Genomic DNA, 25,419 nt, shown 5'->3' on the forward strand with positions numbered 1-25,419 from the left:
TATGTGTAGCTGAATCGCTTTGTGGTACAGCAGAAATTATCTCAACATTGTACATCACCTGTACTTCAATAAACTTTAGAAAATAAAATAACAAAAAAGTCAATAAAATGCCACCTCCCTACTTGCACAGAATTTGAGCATTACTACATGGGCTGCAGACAGCTAGATGTCTCAGTCTGGCCTTGGCCCTGACACCCAGTTGTTAAAGCTTGGGCAATTTTCATTTCGTCAATGTCCCCACCTGAAAATTCCCAATTGCTGCACAGTATGACATTCTTCTTTAGATCACTATTCCTTTAATCCAGAATTTCTACTTCTAGGAATTTATCCTGAGCATTAACCAGGGAGAGACATAAAAATGTACATCAGATTTTTGTTGATAATGATGAAAAATGGAAGCTATATCAGTATCCATCATTAGGGCATAATTAAACACTGATTTATCTAGACATTGAATACTGTGCAACCTTAAAAATGGTAATGGAGTTATTTATATTTGATGTGGAAACTGTCCACTATACATAAAGCCATAAAAGTAGGTTACAAATGTAATTTATATTTCAATCCCAGTTTGCTGCTGTTGTTTTAAGGGTGTGTGGTGTTTGTAAAGAAAGAGCAAAAAATTACGAGATAATTTTTCCTCAAAAAAAAAAAAAAAAAAAAAAAAAAACTCACCATACTCTTTCACTCTACATTTGAGTGGTAAAGATTTTGTTCAAAAAATCCTAAATTTATCCCAATGTTATAGGGGGGGAAAAAAACAAAAACAAAAACCAGCAATTCATTCACATGGAGCCTATTTCAAGGATCTCTGATTTCACGGCTGGCCCACAGAGCAGCTGGTGGAACACCAAGGGAAGCGTCTGGAAGGGCAGAAAGCTGCTTATCTCAGGACTTCTAGAAAGGCTCTCTCTACCCCATCCCTCCCTCTCAGCTGGAAGGGCTGGAGAAGGTTCAGGTGTCTCCAGTGGAGAGTAGGCGTGAAAACTTCCTGCTATAAAAGCACAGAGTAGCACATCCCCTCTGCCTGGTTGATTTGGTGGTGCCTTTGGTTATGGCGTGCAGGCACAGAGGAGACAGTGGGAGACCCTTAAGCTGGCTCAGTGCGAGCTGGAGGTGAGTAATTCTGGGGGCAGAAGGGAGGGGATAGAATGACCTTATCTGCTGAAATTCATTTGTCTTTACTCTCTTCCCCATGCTCTCCAACACCTACAGGTCACTTCTTCTATTTTTCCCCCTTGTGACTTCAGTGAACTCCATAGGTGTCAATCAGTTGGTGAATACTGCCTTCCCAGGTAGGCCTCTTGGATGAGGGAAATGCCTTTAACCATCTCTCCAATAGGTTGCAGCAAGAGCATCTAGATGGCCAGGGAACATGAACATGGGTTCAACAACTTCCACTCATTCTTTTTCTTACCTTGATCAAGTCACTAAAATTTTACCAGTTAGCAACCAATTACCTCTGGCTTGCAAAACAGAAGAGCTTGCAAAAATGCCTGCACTACCTTTGATTCCCTCACTGCCTCAAGCTTTACAGCCTCCAAAGAACAGCAGACCCCAACACTAAGTCTCCCTCTCTAGGAGCAGTCATCTTCCAATGCACATTCATGCTTAAGAAAAGCATCCACACAACAGACAAAATCTGAGCTTTCTGCTTATAATGAGGAGTTTTTCAAAATTTCACTGAGCCAGAAGATGCACTGTGGCAGAATGTTTAGTCTTTTAAAAGTGTGTCCTTGGGCTTAAGCAGAGCATTTCAAAAACTTCAAATGGAAAAGTCTTTAAATAAAATTTAAAGACCTACCATCCCCATCTCCATCAGCTTCACTGTAAGATTTTCAGGCTGGTTCTCACATGTGTCCTTGTTAACCCCAATCCTGGCTTCTCACTGGAGTGTTTTGGGAAGTCCTAAGCACTTAATTGATAAATTCCTTATTGTTTTTGTTAGCTTGACTTGTAGTTAATATTTGTCCCACTAATGTGTAAGCTCCCTAAGGATGGGGGACAACTTTTGCCTCTACCACCTGGCCTCCTCGCTGATGCCTGTTGGAAAGGAGAGGCCCCTTGATGTATTTCTATAGAAGGCCAATGTTCAAAGATGCCCCACGTGCTTCCTTTGTTCTTCAGGTATTGTCACTTGCCATGAAAATAGAATGGTAGTGGAATTTCCAAGAATTCTTGGCACTAAGATACAGTACACCTCTGTGGTGGGTAAGTAATGTGTATTATCTCATCTTAATCTTGGTAGAATGCCCTTGGCTCAAGCCCAGCTCCATTTTCTGGTGAGCAGAACACAAACTCTGGAGCAATCAGCATCCAAATCCTATGATACCAAGGCCCCCTGAAGTGCATGGTGCCTTTAAGAGTGAAAGACCTTGTCTTTCTTCCTTGGAAATGTGAATCCCCTAGGAAACCTCTAGCTTCAAATCACAACCCAAACTCATAGATAGGCTATATCATCCAGCTGGGGAAAATGAAAAAATGATGTGATTGAAATACCTTAGAAATAGATTGGCAGTCTTGGCTAAATGTGGCTTTGGTTGACTTGGTGTGGCTGATGCATAACGTCTTGGCATATCTCCTGGCTCTACACTGCTCTTGTTTCTCTAGACCCTCTTGGTCTTGAAATGATGAACTGTACTTATGTTCTGGACCCAGAAAACCTCACCCTGAAGGCCCCATATGAAGCCTGTACCAAAAGAGTGGTAAGTGTTTGAGGAATGGTTTGGGAAGTAGAAACCTAGGAGTTAACTCTGGAGTAGAGCAGTGGTTCTCAGTTGGGGTGATTTTTTTTTTTTTCCTTCTTTTTGTTATCCCAGAGAACATCTGGCCATGTTTGAAGACAAGTTTGGTTATCATTGCTCTTGGTAGGGGAGGGGAGGGGAGTTATTGGCCCTCTGGTGGGTACAAGCCAAGGATATTGCTAAATAACCTCAACTGCACAGAGCAGCCCTCAATAATAGACATATTAGACCCAAAACGCCAATGCTGAGGTTAAGAAACCTTGCAATTGAGGCCTCGAGTTCGATTTCTGGCTGTCCCTACGTGTGACTTTGGGTGGCAAGGTGGCAAATTAGCTAACCTTTCTAAGCCTCTACTTGCTCATTGGAAAATGGATTATGATATTTTTCCATATTGCATCTAAAGATTAATGACATAATACAGATTGAAGGACTTGGCGTAACCCCTAGATACAACAAATGATCACACATGAGTTATTTTGACCTGCAACTCCCATGGAAAAGGGAAGGCTGTCTTGGTACTGGCACATGAGAGTGCTGGTACCTCTATGCTGGAAAAATCTCTGCTAGAAGATGAGCAGCAGCTGAAAAACAGGATTTTTCTCTTGTCAAGCAACAGTACTGCCTAATCAGGGTTATTAGGAGCAATAAAAGCAACCTAAGTAGTTCTCCAGCTTTAGTGTGCAAACAATCACTTGGGAACTTGGGGTACAGAATTCATTTAGTTGATGACTTTATAGGTCTGGGATGTGTCCTAGAAATCTACGTATTTAACAGACTACTTCCATCTGCTTCTGCAAGAAAGATCTCCAGTAATTATATCTTTCCCTTCTGAAACGGACCTTCCCAACTGGAGGGAGCAGAGGTCTGCAGAGTATCATCTCTGTGGATACCCACATCCCTGCCCATGGTGTGTGTCTATGGTGGTCCTCAAGCTAAGAATGACTTTTTTTTTTTAAAGAGTTTTATAAAAACATTAGAAATCAGGAGTTTCCATGTGGCGCAGTGGAAACGAATCCCACTAGGAACCATGAGGTTGCGGGTTTGATCCCTGGCCTCGCTCCGTGGGTTAAGGATCCGGCGTTGCCATGAGCTGTGGTGTGGGTCACAGACGTGGCTCAGATCCTCCTTTGCTGTGGCTGTGGTGGAGGCCGGCAGCTGTAGCTCCAATTCCACGCCTGGCCTGGGAACCTCCATATGCCGCAGGTGGGGGCCCTAAAAGGCAAAAAAACAATCATATGTGGCCTACAAAGTCTAAATTATTTACCAGGACTTAGCAGGAAAAGGTTGTCTGACCCCTGCTTTAGACTGCGAGTTCCCTGGGCCAGAAGACATAGCAAAGATGACTCTGTTCAGCACTCAGCACAATGGCTGCTAAGTAGGGGCCCAATAAGTGTATACGAACCTCTTGATAGAGGCCCCAAACCAACCATGACCTTGATACTCAGACATAGGGTACACGTAAAATGAAAATAAAAACAGGACTCTGGCAGAGAGTAGTTTCTTGAGTTTCAGGGCTCAATGCATGAGTCTTGCCTGGCATATCTATAAGAGGCTAGCTAGACCATCTCCTGGTATGGGATTGAAGCTGTGGTACCTATAACTTTAAGGGCTGTGCCAATCAGTAGGGTCAGATGGAATTCTGGAATTGCCTTTCTCACTGAGGTACTAGCACTCTATCCTGACCATGCCGTTTTCATACAGCGTGGCCATCACCAAATGACCATCAGACTCATAGATGACAATGCTGCTTTAAGACAAGAGGCTCTCATGTATCACATCAGCTGTCCTGTTATGGGAGCAGAAGGCCCTGATCAGCATTCGGGATCCACAATCTGCATGAAAGATTTCATGTCTGTGAGTGAATGGGGCTGACTGCTTCTCAGCAGGCTACTGCAGGGAAGATATGGTCTAGACAGAGCTAGGCTTCAGAACAAGATTGGGATTGCAATCCTCTAGTCACTATTGACTGGCGGTGTGGCTTTGGATGGATTTCTTAATCACATTGAGACTTTATTTCTAAGTCTGAAGGAGGTGACAGGAACGCCTCACAGGGTGGCTTTAAGAATCGAGAAGGTGGGGAGTTCACTGTGGCTCAGCCGCTTAAGAACCTGACATGGTCTCTGTGAGAATGCAGGTTCAATTAGCCTGGCCTTGCTCAGTGAGTTAAGGACCCAGCATTGCTGCAAGCTGTGGCATAGGTTGCTCAGATCTGCTGTGGTGGGTAGTTCCCAGCTGTGGCTCTGAATCAACCCCTAGCCTGGGAATGTCCCTACGCCACAAGTGTGGCTGTTTTTTAAAAAAAAAAAAAAAAAAAAAAAAAAAGTGAGGGTGGGGAGATACAGTGCTCAACACATGTCTAACAAAAAACTGAATTCAACTGGTAGCTGGGATCAACTGTTTGACAAACTTGGTGATTTATGTGCCAGGCCCTACACCAGATGCTAGGATGCAGTAAATGAGCAAGACAGCCCAACCACATGCTCATAAACTTCATGGTGTAACACAGTTAACATCAATTAATGAACAAGAATATTTGTACTCTCTTTTAATGTCTTTTTAGGACTGCACCTGCAGCACAACCCAGGCTACGGGTTAAATTGGAACCGTAGTTGCTGGCCTACACCACAGCCACAGCAATGCCAGATCTGAGCCGTGTCTGCAACCTGTACCACAGCCACAGCAATGCCAGATCTTTAACCCACTGAGCGAGGCCAGGGATCGAACCTGCATGGATGCTAATCAGATTCGTTTCTGCTGAGCCACAATAGGAACTCTGATATTTGTTCTTTATTATAACAATGATGAAACTGCATAGCTTGACATATTACTGATTTTTTTATGGACATAGTAAAAAGCTGTATATTTAGACTTCATGTGGCAACTTAGACTTGATGTCTCAACTGAAAAAGTAGAAGGGAGTATAGATCTTCCAATTGTGTTCTGGCATCAAAACTCAAAAGAAGAAATGATACCAAAAGGCACTGCTAGGATTCATGGGTCCTGTGCCTCTGCTACATCCCACAACCAGACCTCGTGGTGTAAGAACAGCAGTTTCTCTGGGTGTTTTCCACATACTGGCAGATAATAGAACTTTAGAAACCTTCTCCAAATCAAAGCCCTTACCTCAGCATTTTTCTTCCAGTTTACCTTTAACTTTTTTCCCGGGATGGCTGACGAAAATGTGAAACGTGAGGTATGAAAAGTTATTTTTAAATTACATGCCCAAGTAACCTTTGGTTGTATCTTAAAGGTGACACAACTTCAATCCTGTTTAAAATATTAATGAGACAACATATTGAATAGACAATATATGACATAGACAATAGTCTCAGAGATAAGGTGAGCACCAGCCCTCTCGATGAAACTTTTGATTTAGGATTCGAAGCAGCGCATGGGATGGAGCCTTGTAGTTGGTGACGGTGAAAGAGCCCGAACTCTGACCTTTCAGGAGGCCATGATCCAAGGATATAATTTCCTGATAGAGAACCAGAAGATGAACATCCAAGTGTCATTCCATGCCACTGGAGTGACTCGCTACTCGGTAGGTGTGAATCTTTTTTATCACCACCCGGCAGAGGCCACTACGTCTCGATCAAGCGTGACCTCAGCCATGTCCTCAAATTGAGAATACAACTCATCCAACAGGTATCTTAAGTGCTGAGCACACTACTGAGTGAGCACTGTACTGAGTACTACAGATGCAACAGTGAACAAAAAGAGATCTGGTCCTTACTTCAGTCTGAGCTCCCTCTTCCCCTTAGATCTAAATTTACTACAGAATGTAGAGCTAGGGTACTACATTATTTTGTGAATTTAGGTGTTGTGTTTTTATCATTCTCATGTATTTACAGTAGGTACGGGTGCTTTGGGACCAACAATCAAGACACGATGTTATAGGAGTTAATGAGCCAAAGCACTTAAAACAGGTCTTGGCACCTGCATGCTCAAATATCAGGTCTTGGCACCTGCATGCTCAAATATCAGGTCTTGGCACCTGCATGCTCAAATATCAGGTCTTGGCACCTGCATGCTCAAATATCAGGTCTCGGCACCTGCATGCTCAAATATCAATCATTTCCACAACAGTCCTGTTATATATTGAGTATATACAGACTGCTGAATCTTACACATCCTCTGACTGCTAATACCATTAAGAGTCATTAAGCAAGAGCTCTTATCTGCTTAGAAATGATCAGCTACAGGTCACATGAGTAAACATTACTATGGCAGATGTTATACACAAGCATGAGATTTTTAAAACTAGAGTATCTGTAAATCAACTCTTAGCTCAAGTGGAGTTCAGGAATTTTGTCTAAGACAGTGCCCAATAGTTGGGTATGTTTGCCCTGACTATTCTTCCAGCATTGGTTAGACATTCAAATAACTCCAGTAAACCAATGTCTTTGAAAATGCCTCCCTCAGCAAGGTAACAGTCATCTCTACATGGTACCTCTGAAGCTTAAACATGTATCTCATGGGCAGTCTCTCATCTTAGCATCACAACTCATCTGTGTGGCAGGTAAGAGCCTAAGAAGGGGCAACTCCAGTTGTGGGAGACATTGTTCTAGGGGCTTAATCAAATCTGATCGGTCATTCCTTCTAGATCCTGTGACCTGTAATGCCACACACGTGACTCTTGCCATACCAGAGTTTCCTGGGAAGCTAAAATCCGTGAACTTGGGAAGTGGGAATATTGCTGTGAGCCAGCTGCACAAACACGGGATTGAAATGGAAACAACAAACGGCCTGAGGTTGCATTTCAACCAAACTCTTCTCAAAACAAATGTACGTTCTATTATCAGTCACCAGTAATGATAATTATGGAAGCCTGACTTGAAGCACAGCCTTCTAAGCCACCCAGATAGAGCTGCTGACAGGTCCCTAAGTTCTAATTGCTGGTATAAGATTCAAAATGTGGAAGGCCTCATTTGAAAACCTTGTATAAATGGCATTGCTGTGAGCTGTGGATCTGACATGGCTCGGATCTGACCTTGCCGTGACTGTGGTATAGGCCAGCAGCTACAGCTCTGATTCGACCCCTAGCCTGGGAACCTCTATATATGCCATGGGTATGGCCCTAAAAATCATGTGCAAACAAACAAAGAAAACAAAAACAAAACTTGTATAAATGAATTCTCAAGTAACTGAAATTCACAAACACCAAGCCTCTTTAACTGCCAAGAGAAATTTTCCTAGTTTTCTTAATTTCTCAATCCATTGAATAGTACAAACTGCTATCAAGTTTCTAATGATGAACCTCTTAATGCTGTATTAAAATAGGATGGCTTGATCCAAACAAGTGTCCCCAACTGTCATTACTGATGCAATTTCCAGGGACACCAGAGAATCATCTTTTTTTTTTTTCTTTTATTAGGGCTGCACTCACTGTATATGGAAGTTCCCAGGCTAGGGGTCAAATCAGAGCTGCATCTGCATCCTACACCACAGCTCACAGCAATGCCAGATCCTTAACCCACTGAGCAAGGCCAGGGAGCAAACCTACATCCTCATGGATATTAATTGGGCTCATTACCACTGAGTTATGACAGGAACTCCTGCAATAACATAACATTTGCAGAGTCCTTTTTTCACTCATGGAATTTGATCTGTTAATTCAGCCTCTAACAACCTAGTACAAAGAGCATACAGTACTGAGTAATTGAGGGTATGAGTTTAAAGCAATAAATTCCCACCTAGAGAGGGATCCTGATCTGGAGGAATTATAGTGTCTCCTATTCTGGTTTTAAAGGGAAACCACATTAAGTCTGGAGGGTGCCTTGTAAGGTTTCATTGTACTTCCTTCCTGCCCCCCTGTGACTGCTCTCTGGGTTTCAGAAAGAATATTAAGTGACTCTTTCTCATTTCAGGTCTCTGAAAAATGCCTACCACATCAGTTGTACTTATCTTCACTCAAGCTGACTTTTCACAGTCAACTAGAGGCAGTATCCATGGTGATTTATCCTGAGTGTCTCTGTGAGTCAACAGTCTCTTTAGGTAAAGACTATTTTTCTTAAGTGGTTCCTACAGCCTTTCTCCCTCAGCTCTTGCATGTGGGAAAAGGTATAAAAGTTCAGTCTGTATTGCTTACTTTAAGGAAACAAAAGATGGTCAGATTGGAAATATCAGCCGAAGCTGTTTGATAGGGACTCTGATAAGGAAGATAGTGCTTCCAAAATATATCTACAAGTAGGTCTCAGAACTGGTTCAGATTTTTAATTAACCCGAGTAAATGTCATGTTAGGAGCCTGAGCCTACCACCTAAATAACATTGCTTCAAACCTAAAACTAGAGGGACTACAAGTATTTCCCCAGGCTCCTGAAAATTCCTCATGGAAGTAGGTTTTTCTTCCTCATGGAAGTAGGTTTTTCTTCCTCATGGAAGTAGGTTTTTCTTCCTCATGGAAGTAGGTTTTTCTTCCTCATGGAAGTAGGTTTTTCTTCCTCATGGAAGTAGGTTTTTCTTCCTCATGGAAGTAGGTTTTTCTTCCTCATGGAAGTAGGTTTTTCTTCCTCATGGAAGTAGGTTTTTCTTCCTCATGGAAGTAGGTTTTTCTTCCTCATGGAAGTAGGTTTTTCTTCCTCATGGAAGTAGGTTTTTCTTCCTCATGGAAGTAGGTTTTTCTTCCTCATGGAAGTAGGTTTTTCTTCCTCATGGAAGTAGGTTTTTCTTCCTCATGGAAGTAGGTTTTTCTTCCTCATGGAAGTAGGTTTTTCTTCCTCATGGAAGTAGGTTTTTCTTGCTTTTCAGTATTGCCTCTGCCCCTGTGCTTCTTATTTTCTGATCTGTATCAAGTCAAGCCAAATAGGAAAATGTAGTTGCTGCTTCAAATTTCCCCTCAAACCACTCAGGATTTATGTCCCTTATAAGAAGGGACCTAATGACACATCAGGTATTATATGTCCAGCCTCATTAGGGTTTTAATCATGGGTCTCTTACCCCATCTGGTGTTTCTTCATTTAGATGAAAAATCCTTCTGCTCCTATAGACCAGCCTCACTGTTGTCCTGGTACCTTGGGGTCTCCCCTTGTAACTTGAGCTGCTTATCAGGGTATTTTCCCCAAAAAAGATTTAAGACAAATTCTGAAGCCTCCTGGTGAAAATCCAAACTTCCATCACATTTCAGGTTAGTAGAAGACAATAGTCATGTGGCAGACACTTTTTTTTTTCCCCCTAAACTCTCACCACTATTTAGTTTCAGAGGAGCTATGCACTCAGGATGGGTTTATGGACGTCAAGGTCCACAGCCACCAAACAAAACCAGCTCTCAACTTGGATACCCTCAGGGTGGGAGACTCATCCTGCCAGCCAACCTTTAAAGCTCCAGCTCAGGGGCTGGTACAGTTTCGCATACCCCTGAATGGATGTGGAACAAGACATAAGGTTAGTTCTGGCACAAAGCAAGAGGGTTAAGACTCACCTTTTGAGATAACTAACCACCTTCTCTAACCCTTTTTTTTTTTTTTTTTTTAAGTTCAAGAATGACAAAGTCATCTATGAAAATGAAATACATGCTCTCTGGGCAGATCCTCCAAGCGCCGTTTCCAGAGATAGTGAGTTCAGGTGTGATACAATTGCTACTTGACTTTTTAAGCTCCAGCTTAAAACTCAAGTCTTTTAACCTACAATTCTTAACACCCCCGCCCACCCACTCTTACAGAATGACAGTGAGGTGCTCTTACAGCAGCAGCAACATGCTAATAAATACCAATGTTGAAAGTCTTCCTTCTCCAGAGGCCTCAGTGAAGCCAGGTCCACTTACCCTGACTCTGCAAACCTACCCAGGTGAGACAGGCTTCAATATTCTCCAGGAACTCTTTCCTAAACTTTCTGGTTTCACCAAACTAGAGTAGTAGCGATGTTTAAGCTCCTGCTGGTGACCATCAAGCACTTGAGTATTGAAGAGGCTTCCGCTCCATTTCAGATAACGCCTACCTGCAGCCTTATGGGGACAAGGAGTACCCTGTGGTGAAATATCTCCGCCAACCAATTTACCTAGAAGTGAGAATCCTCAACAGGACTGACCCCAACATCAAGCTGGTCTTGGATGACTGCTGGGCAACATCCACAGAGGACCCAGCCTCTCTCCCCCAGTGGAATGTTGTCATGGATGGGTATGTATTCTTCACGTATGGTAGCCCAGCTGATAATGAAACTGCTGATAAAGAGAGTAAAATGCTCTTGGCTTTGAGAAGAGCACTATTATCAAAGGCCCTGATTTTGTTGTTGTTGTTGTTGTTCTTGTTTTTTAGCACCTCAGTCTTTCGTCTAATAAGGTGACTCAAGCTTTCTTATTACTCCTTTAACCTAAAAAGGGTAGGATCCTTTCCAAGGAAATCTGGCTTTAATACCCTAATATATGGAGAAAAAGAAGAGCTTTCTAGTTCTTTCCATTTGATTGCTAGTTCTATCCATTTATTGAATACCTATGATGTGCCAAGCATCGTGTTATGAGCTACACATGCATCATTTGAAAACTCATCATTCCATGAGGGACACTAGCCACTTCCCTTCATGAAGAAACCCAACCTTGCTGCTTAAATAGCCCAAAGTGATATTTAACCCCTCGTAGGATTTGAGTTCCCCTCTGACTCTTTAGATCCAAACACCATAATGCTCTGAAAGTGTTGACCACACACTTATGTGTTGGTGTTTATCCTCTTGGCTCTGCTGGCACCTGGATAGAACTGCACCTTCTCTTTCTTTTGAACCTGTTATCTGTTAAGAACGTAACCTCCAGGCACACTCCTGCCCCAGGACCATGTGTAGCCAGCACTTTCATGCAGCTTATTTCTTTTCCATTAAAGAATATCTACTTCTCCTTGAAACCAACCCTGACCCTTCTGTCCCCTTACTCTGGTCTCTCTTCTTCCTCAGTATTGACATACCACCTCACATGCTGCTTTAGAACCAGCACCCTCTGCAAGCACCTATGATAGAAAATGGGAGTTCCGTTGTAGCACAGAGGAAATGAATCTGACTAGTAACCATGAGGTTGTGGGTTCAATCCCTGGCCTTGCTCAGTGTTAAGGATCTGGTGTTGCTGTGAGCTGTGGTGTAGGTCAGACATGGCTCGGATCCCGTGTTGCTGTGGCTGCAGTGTAGGCCAGTGGCTACAGCTCCGATTGGACCCCTAGCCTGGGAATCTCCATATACTGTGGGTACGGCCCTAAAAAAGGAAAAAAAAAAAAGTGGCAGACATGCTAATTTTTTGTCGTCAATAATGTACTTACTGACTGGGACATAATAGGTACTCAGATTAATGAGAATTAAGCCAGCGTCATCTGAAGAGCTACACAACTTGAGTTTACCTGGCAAATAAGTATTTAAATTGTGTTAACACATGGTACATGGTGGTGTTTCTTCTATCTATAACCTCATAGATGTTGTTGGGTAAGCCATATTAGAGGTATATTAAACAAAATGAAAGTATATTAAAATAAAGGTACAAGTACAGCAATAGTCCTAAATGGTAAAGGTGTATGTGCGACTGAATTTGAGCAAACACTTGAGTTAGACTCTGGGGTGGATACAGCTGATGTTCTTCCCTGAAATGTACCTTCCAGCTGTGAATACAACCTGGACAACCACAGAACCACCTTCCATCCGGTGGGCTCCTCCGTGACCTATCCTAACCACCATCAGAGGTTTGATGTGAAGACCTTTGCCTTTGTGTCAGGGGCCCAAGGGGTCTCTCAACTGGTAAGCGATGAACAAGTCACCAGGGTCAGGGTGACTGAGCATCTCTGTTCCACTCAACTCTTCTCCCCTCTCCAGGTCTACTTCCACTGCAGTGTCTTCATCTGCAATCAACTCTCTCCCACCTTCTCTCTGTGTTCTGTGACTTGCCATGGGCCATCTAGGAGCCGGCGAGGTAAAAATTTCAAATCCTTGCTAATGTGAGTTTACCTAAAGCCAGCCTCATCTTTCAGAATTTAAGAATAAGCACCTCGGAGTTCCCTGTGGTGACTCAGTGGTAAGGAAGCCAACTAGGATCCATGGGGATGCGGGTTTGATCCCTGGCCTCACTCGGTGGGTTAGGGATCAGTGGCATTGCCATGAGCTTGTGGTGTAGGTGACAGACTGGGCTTGGATCTGGCATTGCTGTGGTGTAGGCCAGCAACTGCAACTCCCAATTCAATCCTTAGCCTGGGAACTTCCACACGCTGCAAGTGAAGCCCTAAAAAGACAAACAAAAAAAACCACCTCAATCTTAGTTCCAAAAGCCTAAGAAACCTTAACCCAGTCTATATTACCTGAGCAATGGTCTGAGATGGACAGGTTCTTGATCAGTCCTATGGACAAATTTGGTTTTGCACTTGAGCAGTAGCCTGATCTTTAGAGACTTGACTCTAAATTTCTTTCTGGGAGTTGCCGTCATGGCGCAGTGGAAACAAATCCAACTAGGAACCATGAGGTTGCCGGTTGGACCCTGGCCTTGCTCAGTGGGTTAAGGATCCGGGGTTGCCGTGAGCTGTGGTGTAGGTTGCAGACGCGGCTCGGTTCTGGTGTTGCTGTGGCTCTGGCATAGGCCAGCGGCTGCCCTTCTGATTAGACCCCTGGCCTGGGAACCTTCATGTGCCGCTAGTGCGGCCCTAAAGGGACAAAAAGACAAAAAACAAAAACAAAAACAAAAAAAAAACCTTCTGAATCTAGGTAGACTGTGAATTCGGTCTTCTGATATTCTTTCATAGTTCATCCTGCTTTCACAGTAAAAGGTGTATGCTGTCTCCTGCAGAGACAGAGCAAGCTGTATAGAGCAGGGATCCATGGAGAGCAGCTTTAGGTGCTTCATCAGCACATTCTTGACCACTGCTTGTTATCCCAGAAGTCAAACTATCTGTCTCCAGCTACAGGGACCACTGAGGAAGAGAAAATGATAGTGAGTCTCCCGGGCCCCATCCTGCTGTTGTCAGATGGCTCTTCACTCAGAGGTATGGATTTAAAGCCTTGGGTACTTCTTGAACTCAAGTTCTTGATTTTCTGTCTGATTAACTGTGCTTAGATAACACATGCTCATGATAAATAAGAAAATGTGCCTCTTCCCAGTGAGAGGTTCTATTAAATCTCTTGTATACCCTTCCAAAAATTCACCTTTAACTTAAGTAGGATCATATATATAGTCTACCTACTATTCCATACTGTGTTTTTTACTTTTTTAGCCACATAGTATCTGTAAAGAGTCCTCTCACTGTTCATAACTGAAGGATTCCATGTATGTTACTTCCAGTTTTGTCACTAATGCCATATTGAAATCCTTTAAATCTTGGTGTACCCTCCAAGAACGTCAAAGGTATATTTCTAAAAACAGGACTCATAAGTCAGAAGACATGTACTTGCTATGGCCAAACCCAAGTCTTTACTAGATCATTACCGTAAACATCCCATATCTTCATCCCAAATAGTCTTAACTTCAAGTTCTAGATCTAGGCCGAAAATTAAGCCCTTAAATCCCTAGCTTCCATATTTGTATAGTGTCAGAATGTTAAATAAAAATCTGGGGAGTTCCCATTGTGGTGCAGCAGAAACGAATCCAACTAGTGACCATGAGGATGCAGGTTTGATTCCTGGCCTTGCTCAGTGGGTTAAGGATCCGGCACTGCTGTGAGCTGTGGTGTAGGTTGTAGGCACAGCTCGGATCCTGCGTTAATGTGGCTGTGATGTTGGCCAGCAGCTGTAGCTCTGATTCAACCCCAAGCCTGGGCATCTCCATGTACTGCAGGTCTGGCCCTTGCCACTGCCCCCCCAAAAAAAATCTGGGACTGTAAAGTCCTTTCCAAGTGTCAGCCCATTTGGTCTGAGATGAGCAAAAGCGAGTAGGAAGTGGGAACAGATTTGGGAGTGGAGGAGGGAGAGGAAGAGAATGGCTAGAGGGGTAAGACTACACCCTGTTGCAAGCTTTCCAAATGAGTCCTTTTGAAGCTTCATTTCACTTCCTTCTCTGGGGAGCTTCAATAGGTAAAGCTTCAGCTTCAATTTACACTTGGCTTAGATGATAAGACTTGAATTTTCTGCTTCCTTTCCAGATGCTGTGAACTCTAAAGGATCCAGAACCAACGGATATGTTGCTTTTAAAACTATGGTTGCTATGGTTGCTTCAGCAGGCATCGTGGCAACTCTAGGCCTCATCAGCTACCTGCACAAAAAAAGAATCATGATGTTAAATCACTAATTTGGATTTTCAAATAAAAGTGGAAGTAAGCCTCTTCTATCTTATTAATGTCAGATGGAGTTCAAGGATTGTTTCTTGCAATCATTCTTCTTTAGAGAATACTGTACCTTTCCACAGTCTTCTGGGCAGGCTTTGGTCTATGTGGACACGAATAAGGATATTTTTGACTTAATTGATTGCTGTCACTCTGCTTTTTCTGACCTGCACCCCCCAAACTAGCAGTGCTAGAGAATTCAATCAATAATGAGGCTTAGTGACAGCCCACCTCTATGGGTGCATTAAGGTGACTTGAAGGTCTTTTAACCCCTCCATTTATATATACATGATGATGGGGGCAAGAAGTCAGCCCTAATCATTGGCATAACTTCCCTTCTCTGCTTCCTTGGAGATACCTACTTTTTTCCCTTCCCCTGTAATCTAGTGCTATAAGTATTTCTTTCTTTTTTTTCTTTTTTCTTTTTCTGAGGCCCGAACCTAAGGCTTAGGGAGGTTCCCAGGCTAGGGGTCTAATGGAGCTGTAGCCGCTGGCCTACGCCTCAGCCATAGCAAAGCTAGATCCAAGCCGTGTCTGCAACCTACACCACAGCTCATGGCAACGCCAGATCCTTAACCCACTGAGCAAGGCCAGGGATCGAACCCGCAACCTCATGGTTCCTAGCTGGATTTGTTTCCGCTGCACCACAATAGGAACTCCATACCTAGGTATTTCTTTTTTTTTTTTTTTGTCTTTTTGTCTTTTTTTGTTGTTGTTGTTGCTATTTCTTGGGCCGCTCCTGCGGCATATGGAGGTTCCCAGGCTAGGGGTCCAATCGGAGCTGTAGCCACCAGCCTACGCCAGAGCCACAGCAACGCGGGATCCGAGCCGCGTCTGCAACCTACACCACAGCTCACGGCAACACCGGATCGTTAACCCACTGAGCAAGGGCAGGGACCGAATCCGCAACCTCATGGTTCCTAGTCGGATTCGTTAACCACTGCACCACGACAGGAACTCTTTTTTTTTTTTTTTTTTTTTTTTTTTTTTTTTGTCTTTTTGTCTTTTTTGTTGTTGTTGCTATTCCTAGGTATTTCTAACTCAATTACTCTGTTCACTGAGTAACTTTCCCTGAGAACTTAATGGGATTTAGTTGTTCTTCCATGTACTCTCAGTCCAGTTAAAGACCAGCAATCTCCTTTAGAGGAAGGAAAGGAATATAATATTCTAGTGTCCTTTAAGTGCAGTTACAATGCAGTTACAACATTCTTGGCCTCATTAAAGCTACACAGCCGAACGTGAGCCTCTAAGCTGAGCCTGGAGAGCTGCTTTCCCCCCTATGTAGTGCTTGGTTATTAATTCCTCCTGAGGATACCCCATTAACTGGGCTGTCACCTATGTCAAATGACTAGTCTGCCTCACACTGTCCCTCCAACAGACCCTATTCCAGATATCCAATATCTATATTAACTCATATCCTTCAGCTAGGAAGTATGGGGCTAAACCAGAACTTCTGCTATGAAAAAAAAGTTGTAAAGCTTTGAAATCTCTGTACATGGTGGAGGTGGTGAGTAGAATGGTAATCTTTAGTGTTTGGGCTTAACCCCTCAATTGCGAGTTTTGAGGAAACTCTTGCGTTTTTCAAAACCTTGAATATCACATACACTTGGTCATCTTCTGATAAACCATAAGGGTTTTTTTGCCTTTTTTTTTTTTTGGTTTTTGTTTTTTTGCTTTTTAGGGATGCACCTGTGGCATATGGAGGTTCCCACTCTAGGGGTCAAATCGGGGCTGCAGCCATATCTGAGCCATGTTTGCGACCTACACCACAGCTCATGGCAACACCCGATCCTTAACCCACTTAGTGAGACCAGGGATTGAACCTGCAACCTCATGGTTTCTAGTCTGATTTGTTTCTGCTGTGCCACAATGGGAACTCCCTGTAAGTCTTGAATATTGAATCCTGCTGCCTTTTCTTCAGCACATTTGATTTCTAAATCCTTTTAAGAGTTGTGTGGTAAAACTAAACCCTGGTATGGGGAAGGAAACAACTGCACTGATATTCTGGAGAAGGTGTGATATTCCTGGTGTAATAAGATCAGAATTTTGGTGTTCCCATTGTGGTGCAGCGGAAACGAATCTGACTAGGAACCATGAGGTTGCAGGTTCAATCCCTGGCTTCGCTCAGTGGATTAAGGATCTGGTGTTGCCGTGAGCTGTGATGTAGGTCACAGACATGGCTCAGATCTGGTGTGGTATGGCTGTGGCATAGGCCGGCAGCAACAACTCCGATTAGACCCCCCTCTCCCACCCCCAGCTTGGGAACCTCCATATGCTGTGGTGCAGCCCTAAAAGGACAAAAGACAAAAAAAATTTCAAGTTCTCATCAAGGCTGCTCTTTGGATGTTGCTTTATAAAAGAATAAGGCATTAATGTGCCATTGAAACAAGTAGTCTTGGATTTCATAATTTCTGTGACTATATCCCGTTAATGTTACATATTAGAACCAGAAAAATTGCATGTACTGCATTTTTAAAAATATTAAATGGCTTCCTGACCCTCTGTGGTAGCCTGAATAATGACTACCCCAACATGTCCACATCCCAATCTGAAACTGAATATTGTTACCTATTCATGGCCCCAAATGGACTTTGCAGATGTGGTTAAGGGTCTCGACATGGGAAGATTATCCAAGTGGGCCCACGCACAAGCCTCCCTTAAAACCCACAGGAGAGTCAGGACATTTGTCTCAGTGGGAGCAGAAGTTAGAATGACGTTGCCCACAAGCCAGGAAATGTGGGCAGCCTGTAACAGCTGGGAATGGCAAGGAAATGGGTTCTTTCCTAGAGCCCCCAGAACACAGTCCTGCTGCCCCATTTTGGACTTTTGAATTCCAGAGATGTAAAATAACTTTTTTTTTTTTTTGTCGTTTTTTGGTTTTTGTCTTGCTTTTTTTATGGCCAGGCCCACGGCATATGGAGGTTCCCAGGCTAGGGATCTAATCAGAGCTACAGCTGTCAGCCTACAGTGCAGCCACAGCAATGCCAGATCCCAGTCTGCAAACCACCCCACAGCTCACAGCAATGCCAGATCCTTAACTAACTGAGGAAGGCCAGGGATTGAGCCCACAATCTCATGGTTCCTAGTTAGATTCGTTCCTGCTGTGCCATGACTGGAACTCCTAAAATAACTCGTTTTAAATCATTTTGTTTGTATTGATTCGTTACAGCAACACTAGGAAGATAATTTACCTTATCCACAACTTGAAAAACACTGTGGGACTTCAAGGCCTCTCCAAAGATATAAAACTCAAAGCCTCTGGCCAAGAAAAGAATTACCAAATCATTATTGCCCCACCCATCTCATTTTAATGCCCCCTTCCGCCTTGAGCAACCTGGTCTACTCCATCTTACCTTCTACCAGGAGAGGTATGCACCCCTATAGGGGCATTATATGCGTACAAACAACCAGCAAGTGTATTGTAAAACCCCTCTTTCTCCAACCAAACAGCAGGTCAGCTGGTGTATCCTAAGACCTCTCCCCTCTTCCTTGGCTATAAAAACAGTCATGACCACATGCTCAGGTTTGGTTCTCCCTGATCATCAGGAAGTCATCCTGCTGTGCTAGCAGCATCTCTTCTCTCAATAAATGTATTTACCTCTCACCCCGCTGTGAGTCTGGAAATTCCTTTTCCAACCCACATACAGACCCTGAAAAACAGTTTGCTAGAAATGGACATCTTACAGATGAGCAGCTTGAGCCCTAGCAAAGCTTGTCCACAATATTGAGTACCTTGATTGTGGTTCTTCAGTTGGTCTCTTTGTGTAGGGTCACAATTTAGGATCAAGGTGACCTGGGCCTCAAGGTGGCCCCATGGCATGTCAGTTCTTATGTGTTCACAAATGCTGAGGCAGAACCCTGAGAGAGGAAAGCCAAGCTGGCTGTGTGGAGCAGCTGCTGGAATGAACACTTGTTGCCATGGTAGCCTGGAGCAAGTAGAATGAGTGGGTTGTTTAAAGCGGTGTTCTCAACTTCTGAAGGAATACATCCTACTGTACATGGGGGAGACAGCCTCATTAGCTGAGAGGAGCTGTGTGGGCAGAAAGAGAGCTCAAATCCCAAGCTGCTCCTTCATCCAAACTTGCCTTTGCAATCTCCCTCCTCAGGTAGGGATGGGCTGCAATTGTAACTCAGATGCCAGGAGGAGGATGAAAGCATTTGGGATTCTAATATTCTCCTGGACAGTTCTGATGGTGCAGTTTATGGGAGCTGGGAATGTACTTGTGTGCCTTAGGAAGCCCCCTTTCATGTTGAACATTTTTTCCCTGCCCCCTGCTTCTGCTTCAAGCCATTTAGTGGAATGTTTAAGGCTCTGGAATAAGAGCTGGGCTTGGGTTCTGAATCTGCGTCTTCCTTACTGTGTGACCTTGGGCAGATGGAAGAGTCTCCAAGCCTATTTCCACATCTGTAAAATGAGAATAAAACCTACTTTGGAATCATGTGGGGGTTCAATGTGATAGTTAATGTATTGATACGTGTGCTCCAAAGACAGTGTCTGGACAGTCTAAATAAAACCTCATACTATGATAAACCACAACTGAAGGCTGATTAAAACACTGTGCTAGGAGTTCCCGTTGTGGCACAGAGGTTAAAGAATCCGACTAGGAACCATGAGGTTGCGGGTTCGATCCCTGCCCTTGCTCAGTGGGTTAAGGATCCAGCGTTGCTGTGAGCTGTGGTGAAGGTTGCAGACGCGGCTCGGATCCCGCGTTGCTGTGGCTCTGGCATAGGCCAGTGACTCCAGCTCCGATTCAACCCCTAGCCTGGGAACTTCCATATGCCACAGGAGCAGCCTAAGAAATGGCAAAAAGACAAAAAAACAAAAAACAAAAAAAACCAAACACTGTGCTAGATGAGAGGTTCTTGATCGTGCATGTATTTTGTAAAATATACATGTCCTGACCTCACCTACTAAACTAGAATCTTTAAAGACTGGGTCTAAGCATGTTTAGGCTCTGTGGGAGGCTGAATCACGGCCCCCAGATTTCTATGTCCTGATCCCAGGAGCCTGTGAATGTTACCTCTCATGGCACAAGGGGCTGTGAACACATGATGAATTTAGGGATCTTGATGGAGAGATTATCTGGATTACCCATGCGGGCCTAAATGTAATCACAAGTATCCTCATAAGAGGGAGACAGAATCAGATATAACTACAGAGAGGAGAGGGTGAGGTGATGCTGGAGGCAGAGATTAGAGTGATGCACTCTGAAGACAGAGGAAGGGGCTACAAGCCAAGGAATACAGGACACAAGAGGCTGAAAAAGTGAAGGAATCAGATTTTTCCCCCAGAGCCTAAGAAGGAGCCAGCCCTACTAACCCTCTGCCTTTAGCCCAGTGAAACAATAGGAGACCTCCAGAACTGTAAGAGAATAAATCTGTTATTTTTAAGCTGCTAAACTTGTGTTAATTTGTTACAGCAGGAAGAGGACTCTAATACAATCTTCTCAGACGATTCTGACATTTGCCCCTGGATAAGGATCACTGTGCTAGACAATGGCAAAGGCTGTGTGGACAAAGAATATTAACTGCCATCAAGCCATCAGCCACTGCAGCTGCCCCCATGGTGTGCCCAGAGGGGAATTCGGGATGGAAAAAAAAAAAACCCAGGATATTGGCCCTAGACAGTTAAGATGCATATTAAAGAAATAAATTCAGAGAGCTCAGATTCTTGCATCTATCTACACATAGAAAAGCACTAAAAGCATTAACTCAAAGATATGCGTTTTGTGTGATTAGCTATAATATTTTGATGTCTGACTACGTTTGAGTTTTTTCCCCCCCAGAAAATCTTCTCTATATCCCTTACCTCTTTGCAACAAAGTTCCTCAAAACTATCTAAGAGGCTTTTTCCGGGCTATAGTCCTCAGCAATATCCTTGAAGAAAATACAATTCTCGACTTTTAGGTTGTGTGTTTTTCAGTCAACACTTGACTTTGTTCAGAATGACATGGCATACACCCGTACACGAAACCTGATGGGCTAAAGGATCAAGATGAAGCCTCAATTCCCAAGAAATTGGGAGGAGATTTCTGTCTTTTTCCTCATTTCAAACAAAATTATGTAAGGCTACACCCTTTTCTCCCTACCTTTGGATGTGGTGATATGATGTTGGGATTCCTTGAGCTGTGCCAGCCTTCTTGTGACCATGAGGAAACAAATCTACAGATGCTCTCTGAGGAGTTTCTGTCATGACGTGTCGGAAACGAATCCAGCCAGGAACCATGAGGTTGCAGGTTTGATCCCTGGCCTCACTCAGTTGGGTTAAGGATCCAGTGTTGCCGTGAGCTGTGATGTTGGTTGAAGACGCAGCTCAGATCCCGTGTTGCTGTGGCTGTGGCCAGCAGCTGTAGCTCCAATTAGACCCCTAGCCTGGGAACCTCCATATGCCGCAGGTGCAGTCCTTAAAAAAAAAAAAATGCTCTCTGAGAATGGTAGAGTAAAACATAGAAAGCCTAGATTCCCAACTAATTCCTTGTGTTTCCTAAATCAAACCTAGGACATTTGTATCTGGATTTCATGTTTAATGGGATGGCAGGTATTCTTATTTTTTAAGGGAGACATTTTGTTTCTTGTTGGTAAAATCATCTGAGATCATTCCGGTTTAAAGAACCCTTATTTTTAGAAGAAAATTTATGGCCATAATTTACATTTATAAAAATACACCAAGTTATGTATAAGCTTTCTTTTGAGTTAATAGCCAAATGTGTATAAACCAAAAAAAAAAAAAAGCTTTTGTTAACACATTTTGTTTTTTGCTCTGGATCCCTCAAGGCCCAAGAGGACCAGAGGTGCTTTAATCGTTTTGTAAGTTTCATACCCTCCAAACGTCACAAAGCTTGGACAACAGATATCAACACTCCTTTAATGGCCACCTGTGGATAACGCCTCTCATATAGGGTCACTATAGTAACGGTGGCTTAAATGCTTTTTCAGGACCATGAAGCTAGGCTTGCCCAGTTCAAACCTGTTGAGACCAACAATTCAAGCGGGCTTGCATGAGTGTCTGATGGGTGACCTTTTGATGTCAGAGGGTCAAAAATTCCACCACAGATCATGCTACCACCACCATTTTCTGAACATGTGTCCCATGAAGAAGCATGTAACTGAGACGTGCCTGTGCAGAGCAGCGATCCTCTCGCCTTTTCCTGCCTCCCATCACCTTCCCTCCCACTTTCAATCACGCTCTAGTCTCCACGCATAAATATCCCTAGCCACGTGCCTTTGAGGAGGCAGTTCCCAGGTCTCCTCACTTGGCTGCTGTGTGACCAAACCCCTTCTCTCCTGTAAACTTCAGCGTCTCAGCGCTTGCCGGGCAAACGAAACTAGTTTAGTAACAGCTTCACCAGGAGCTGGCGAGCCATGCAGAAACTCAGGTCGTTCTCCAGACCTGCAGGCTCAGAATCTGCCTTGTAAGCCCTTGTATGCATGCACATAACATTTATGAAGCACAGTCTGAAGCTTCTTCCAGGTCTCAGTGCTGTTGCTTCTCATTTGAGCTACCTTCAGATCACCTGCATGTGAGTGCCCTCTAGTGACTCAGAAATCAAACACTTTCTTTTTTTTTTTTTTTTTTTTTTTTTTTTTGTCTTTTTGTCCTTTTTAGGGCTGCACTCGCAGCACATGGAGATTCCCAGGTTAGGGATCCAACAGGAGCTGTAGCCGCCTGCCTACGCCACAGCCACAGCAACTCGGGATCCCCGAGCCACTGAGCGAGGCCAGGGATCGAACCCGCAACCTCTTGGTTCCTAGCCAGATTTGCTAACCACTGAGCCAGGACGGGAACTCCCTCAAGCACTTTCTCTAGGAAACTCAAATGGGGCTTGAAGTTCCAGCACCTAAATGGTGCCATGGGGACTAGTAGAGCATATTCCTCCTGAGTTTTGAGAAGCCTGTCTACATCAACTGCCCCAGCCGAGGGGCCCATGCTCTCTCTAGCCCAGATGGCTCTCTGATTCCCAAATGTCAAGTAGTTTACCTTCCTGACGTCTCACCCTCATAACTTCCACTTTAGCAGAAAGCAGAGGGCAGAGAAAGAATGCCTGAGTAGGCCATCTGACAGTGGGTTAAAGGCTCAGTCACCAGCCAGCTCTGAGACCTTCAGAAAATGACTTGCCTGTGTGCCCAGCTTCCTCTGCCGCCCACTGACAAGCAGGGCATGGAAATGAAAAGAGAAGGACCTCTCAGGACTCTTAGGAAAGGTCAAAGATGATAACGAATGTTAAAGTTCTTTGAGGACCTGAAATACTTCGCGAATGTGAAGGGGTCTGTCTCCCTGAAGCCACTAGCATAACCAGGGGCTCTGGGGCAGACCTGGCCCTCTCCAGCCCCACCCCAGCTCTTGTGTGGCCCAATGGTCTTCATGCTTCCCATCTGCTGAAATCAGGGTTTCTCAACCTTGGTGCTGACATCTGGGCCTAAGAGTTCTCTGTCGTAAAGGGTTATCCTGTGCATTGTAGAACGTTGAGCAGCATCCATGGCCTTGACCCACTAACCCCAGCAGCATCCCCTGTACACACACCCTGAGCCATGACAATCCAAAATGCCTTCAGACACCCCCAAATGTCCCCAGGTGGGGGTGGGAAGAGTCACCCGATGAAGAACTGCTTAATATTCAGTCCTCTCAGTCTGTCTAGTCGACGCAAAATCTCGTTCAGGGGTTTCTAGGTATAAGGTTCTGGGCTACCCGAGGTGAAAGACACGGACACTGTTTCCATTTTCAGGGCACTAGCTAGCACTGAGGGGGCAGGGAGGGAAGGCGGATGGAAGGACAAATATAAGGGAGTAGCAAAAATACATACATACATGGAGTTCCCGTTGTGGCGCAGTGGTTAATAAATCCGACTAGGAACCATGAGGTCATGGGTTTGATCCCTGGCCTTGCTCAGTGGGTTAAGGATCTGGCGTTGCTGTGAGCTGTGGTGTAGGTCGCAGACGAGGCTCAGATCCCATGTTGCTGTGGCTCTGGCGTAGGCCGGCGGCTACAGCTCTGATTAGACCCCTAGCCTGGGAACCTCCATATACCGTGGGAGCGGCCCGAGAAATGGCGAAAAGATAAAATACACACATACATACATAAAAGGAGTACCTGTCATGGCTCAGCGGAAACAAATTGATTAGCATCCATGAGGATGCAGGTTCCATCCCTGGCCTCGCTCAATGGGTTAAGGATCTGACATTGCTGTGAGCTGTGGTGTAGGTCATAGACGTGGCTCGGGTCCGGGTGTTGATGGGGCTGTGGTGTAGGCTGAAGACTATAGCTCCGATTCAATCCCTAGCCTGGGCACCTCCATATGCCACAGGTGCAGCCCTAAAAAGTGAAGAGCAGCAAACAAGAGACAATCCAGTAGAGCAAGGATGTGATCATTCTAGTACTTTGTAGTTTTATAAATTTAGAGATTCCTTTTTTATAATTTAGACATCACCTGCTTCAGTCTCCCAGAGACTCAGGTTGGGTGGCATTCTCATTACAGGCTGAGGAATCACGCCCGGAGAAACTGTCATTTGCTTACCATGCCTGGTCCACAAGGCCCGCATGTGTAGAACCAGTGTCCAGAAGTGACATGTGACTTCACTGAGGGATGAGCCTTGAGCTGGACCGTGGAAGGTGGAAATGTTTGGAAACGGGAGGTGCAGAGTGGAATGCTCCAACATCGATTTTCAACGTTTCCCGTGTAGGCAGTGGATGATACTCACTATAATGACGTATCCAAGAGGCACGGCAGGTTTGGATGTAATCCCCACCTCCTACATTTCCCCCAGGAAGGCACAGAAAGCACTTCAATAATTCATAATTGTCACAATCCTTAGCAATCACTCAGGGCATGTGTGTGTGTGTGTGCGTGTGTGCACACATGCTTCATACTCATGATATATGTGTGTCCACACACACATATTAATCACTCACGCTATGTGTGCACCTGCACACACACATGTTCTGGGGTTGCTGTGGCATAGGCAACAGAAAGTGGGATGTCCTCAAATTCCACCCCTTCTCTCTAGCTCCACCTTTTATCTTCTGCTCCAAGAGGCAGAGCCGAACATACGTGAAGTACCATTAGTCACCACAACCTTCTGACAACTCACGCCAGACCATACCTTGCCAGGGTGTCACAACATCTGGGCTGAATCGCCTGATCTTCGTGGAGCAGACGGGAGAAACCATGCAGAGGTGGGAGCTATGTGCACGACTCTGGAAGAAACCAACTGTTCGCCTTCCATCTTATGAACACAGCGATCCCTGGAGTTAGCCAACACCGCAGCAGAGGTCACAGGAACGGCCACAGACCTCTCCTAGGGCAGGAGTCCAGAGCCCAGGACTTAAGGCAGTGGAGGTGTTAACATTTCAAGACATACTGGTTACCAGAGTGGGCAAACTGGGCTTGCATCCCGCTGCTGCTTCTTCATGCCCCTAGACAATTTAACCTCTCAGGCTTTCAGCCTCCGAATCTCTAAAATGGGTGGCAGGGAG

The 25,419-nt window shown here is 44.4% G+C and overlaps 1 protein-coding gene and 1 long non-coding RNA gene across 7 annotated transcripts in view; one reads left to right on the top strand and one right to left on the bottom strand.

The window, feature by feature from the left end:
- Positions 1 to 1,025: 1,025 nt before the first annotated feature.
- Positions 1,026 to 14,967, top strand: ZP2 (zona pellucida glycoprotein 2). Of its 2 annotated transcripts, none has more exon segments than NM_213848.2 (18): positions 1,026 to 1,116; positions 1,216 to 1,295; positions 2,128 to 2,211; positions 2,611 to 2,705; positions 4,446 to 4,598; positions 5,887 to 5,937; positions 6,121 to 6,285; positions 7,167 to 7,263; positions 7,348 to 7,529; positions 8,612 to 8,738; positions 9,938 to 10,125; positions 10,217 to 10,305; positions 10,403 to 10,527; positions 10,667 to 10,856; positions 12,309 to 12,444; positions 12,520 to 12,616; positions 13,593 to 13,676; positions 14,769 to 14,966. In NM_213848.2, coding segments are annotated over 18 exon segments (2,151 nt in total). In that variant the 5' UTR covers positions 1,026 to 1,054; the 3' UTR covers positions 14,915 to 14,966.
- LDAF1 (lipid droplet assembly factor 1) overlaps positions 11,136 to 25,419 on the bottom strand; it is a 37,101-nt gene continuing 22,817 nt past the window's right edge. For 3 of the 5 annotated variants that reach the window (XR_014840693.1, XR_002342385.2, XR_014840689.1), the window contains one exon: positions 11,136 to 14,878. This is a non-coding gene — a long non-coding RNA (lipid droplet assembly factor 1). Of the gene's footprint in view, positions 14,879 to 24,460; positions 24,644 to 25,419 lie in introns of all 5 variants that reach the window. The other 2 variants (XR_014840694.1, XR_002342386.2) reach the window with 1 other exon arrangement.

The sequence above is a fragment of the Sus scrofa genome, chromosome 3, assembly GCF_054392235.1.
Source record: "Sus scrofa isolate SSC_HxYL_T2T_F1_AM1 chromosome 3, Sscrofa_HxYL_maternal_Yorkshire_Landrace_v2.0, whole genome shotgun sequence".
In the NCBI taxonomy this organism is placed as follows: Eukaryota; Metazoa; Chordata; class Mammalia; order Artiodactyla; family Suidae; genus Sus; species Sus scrofa.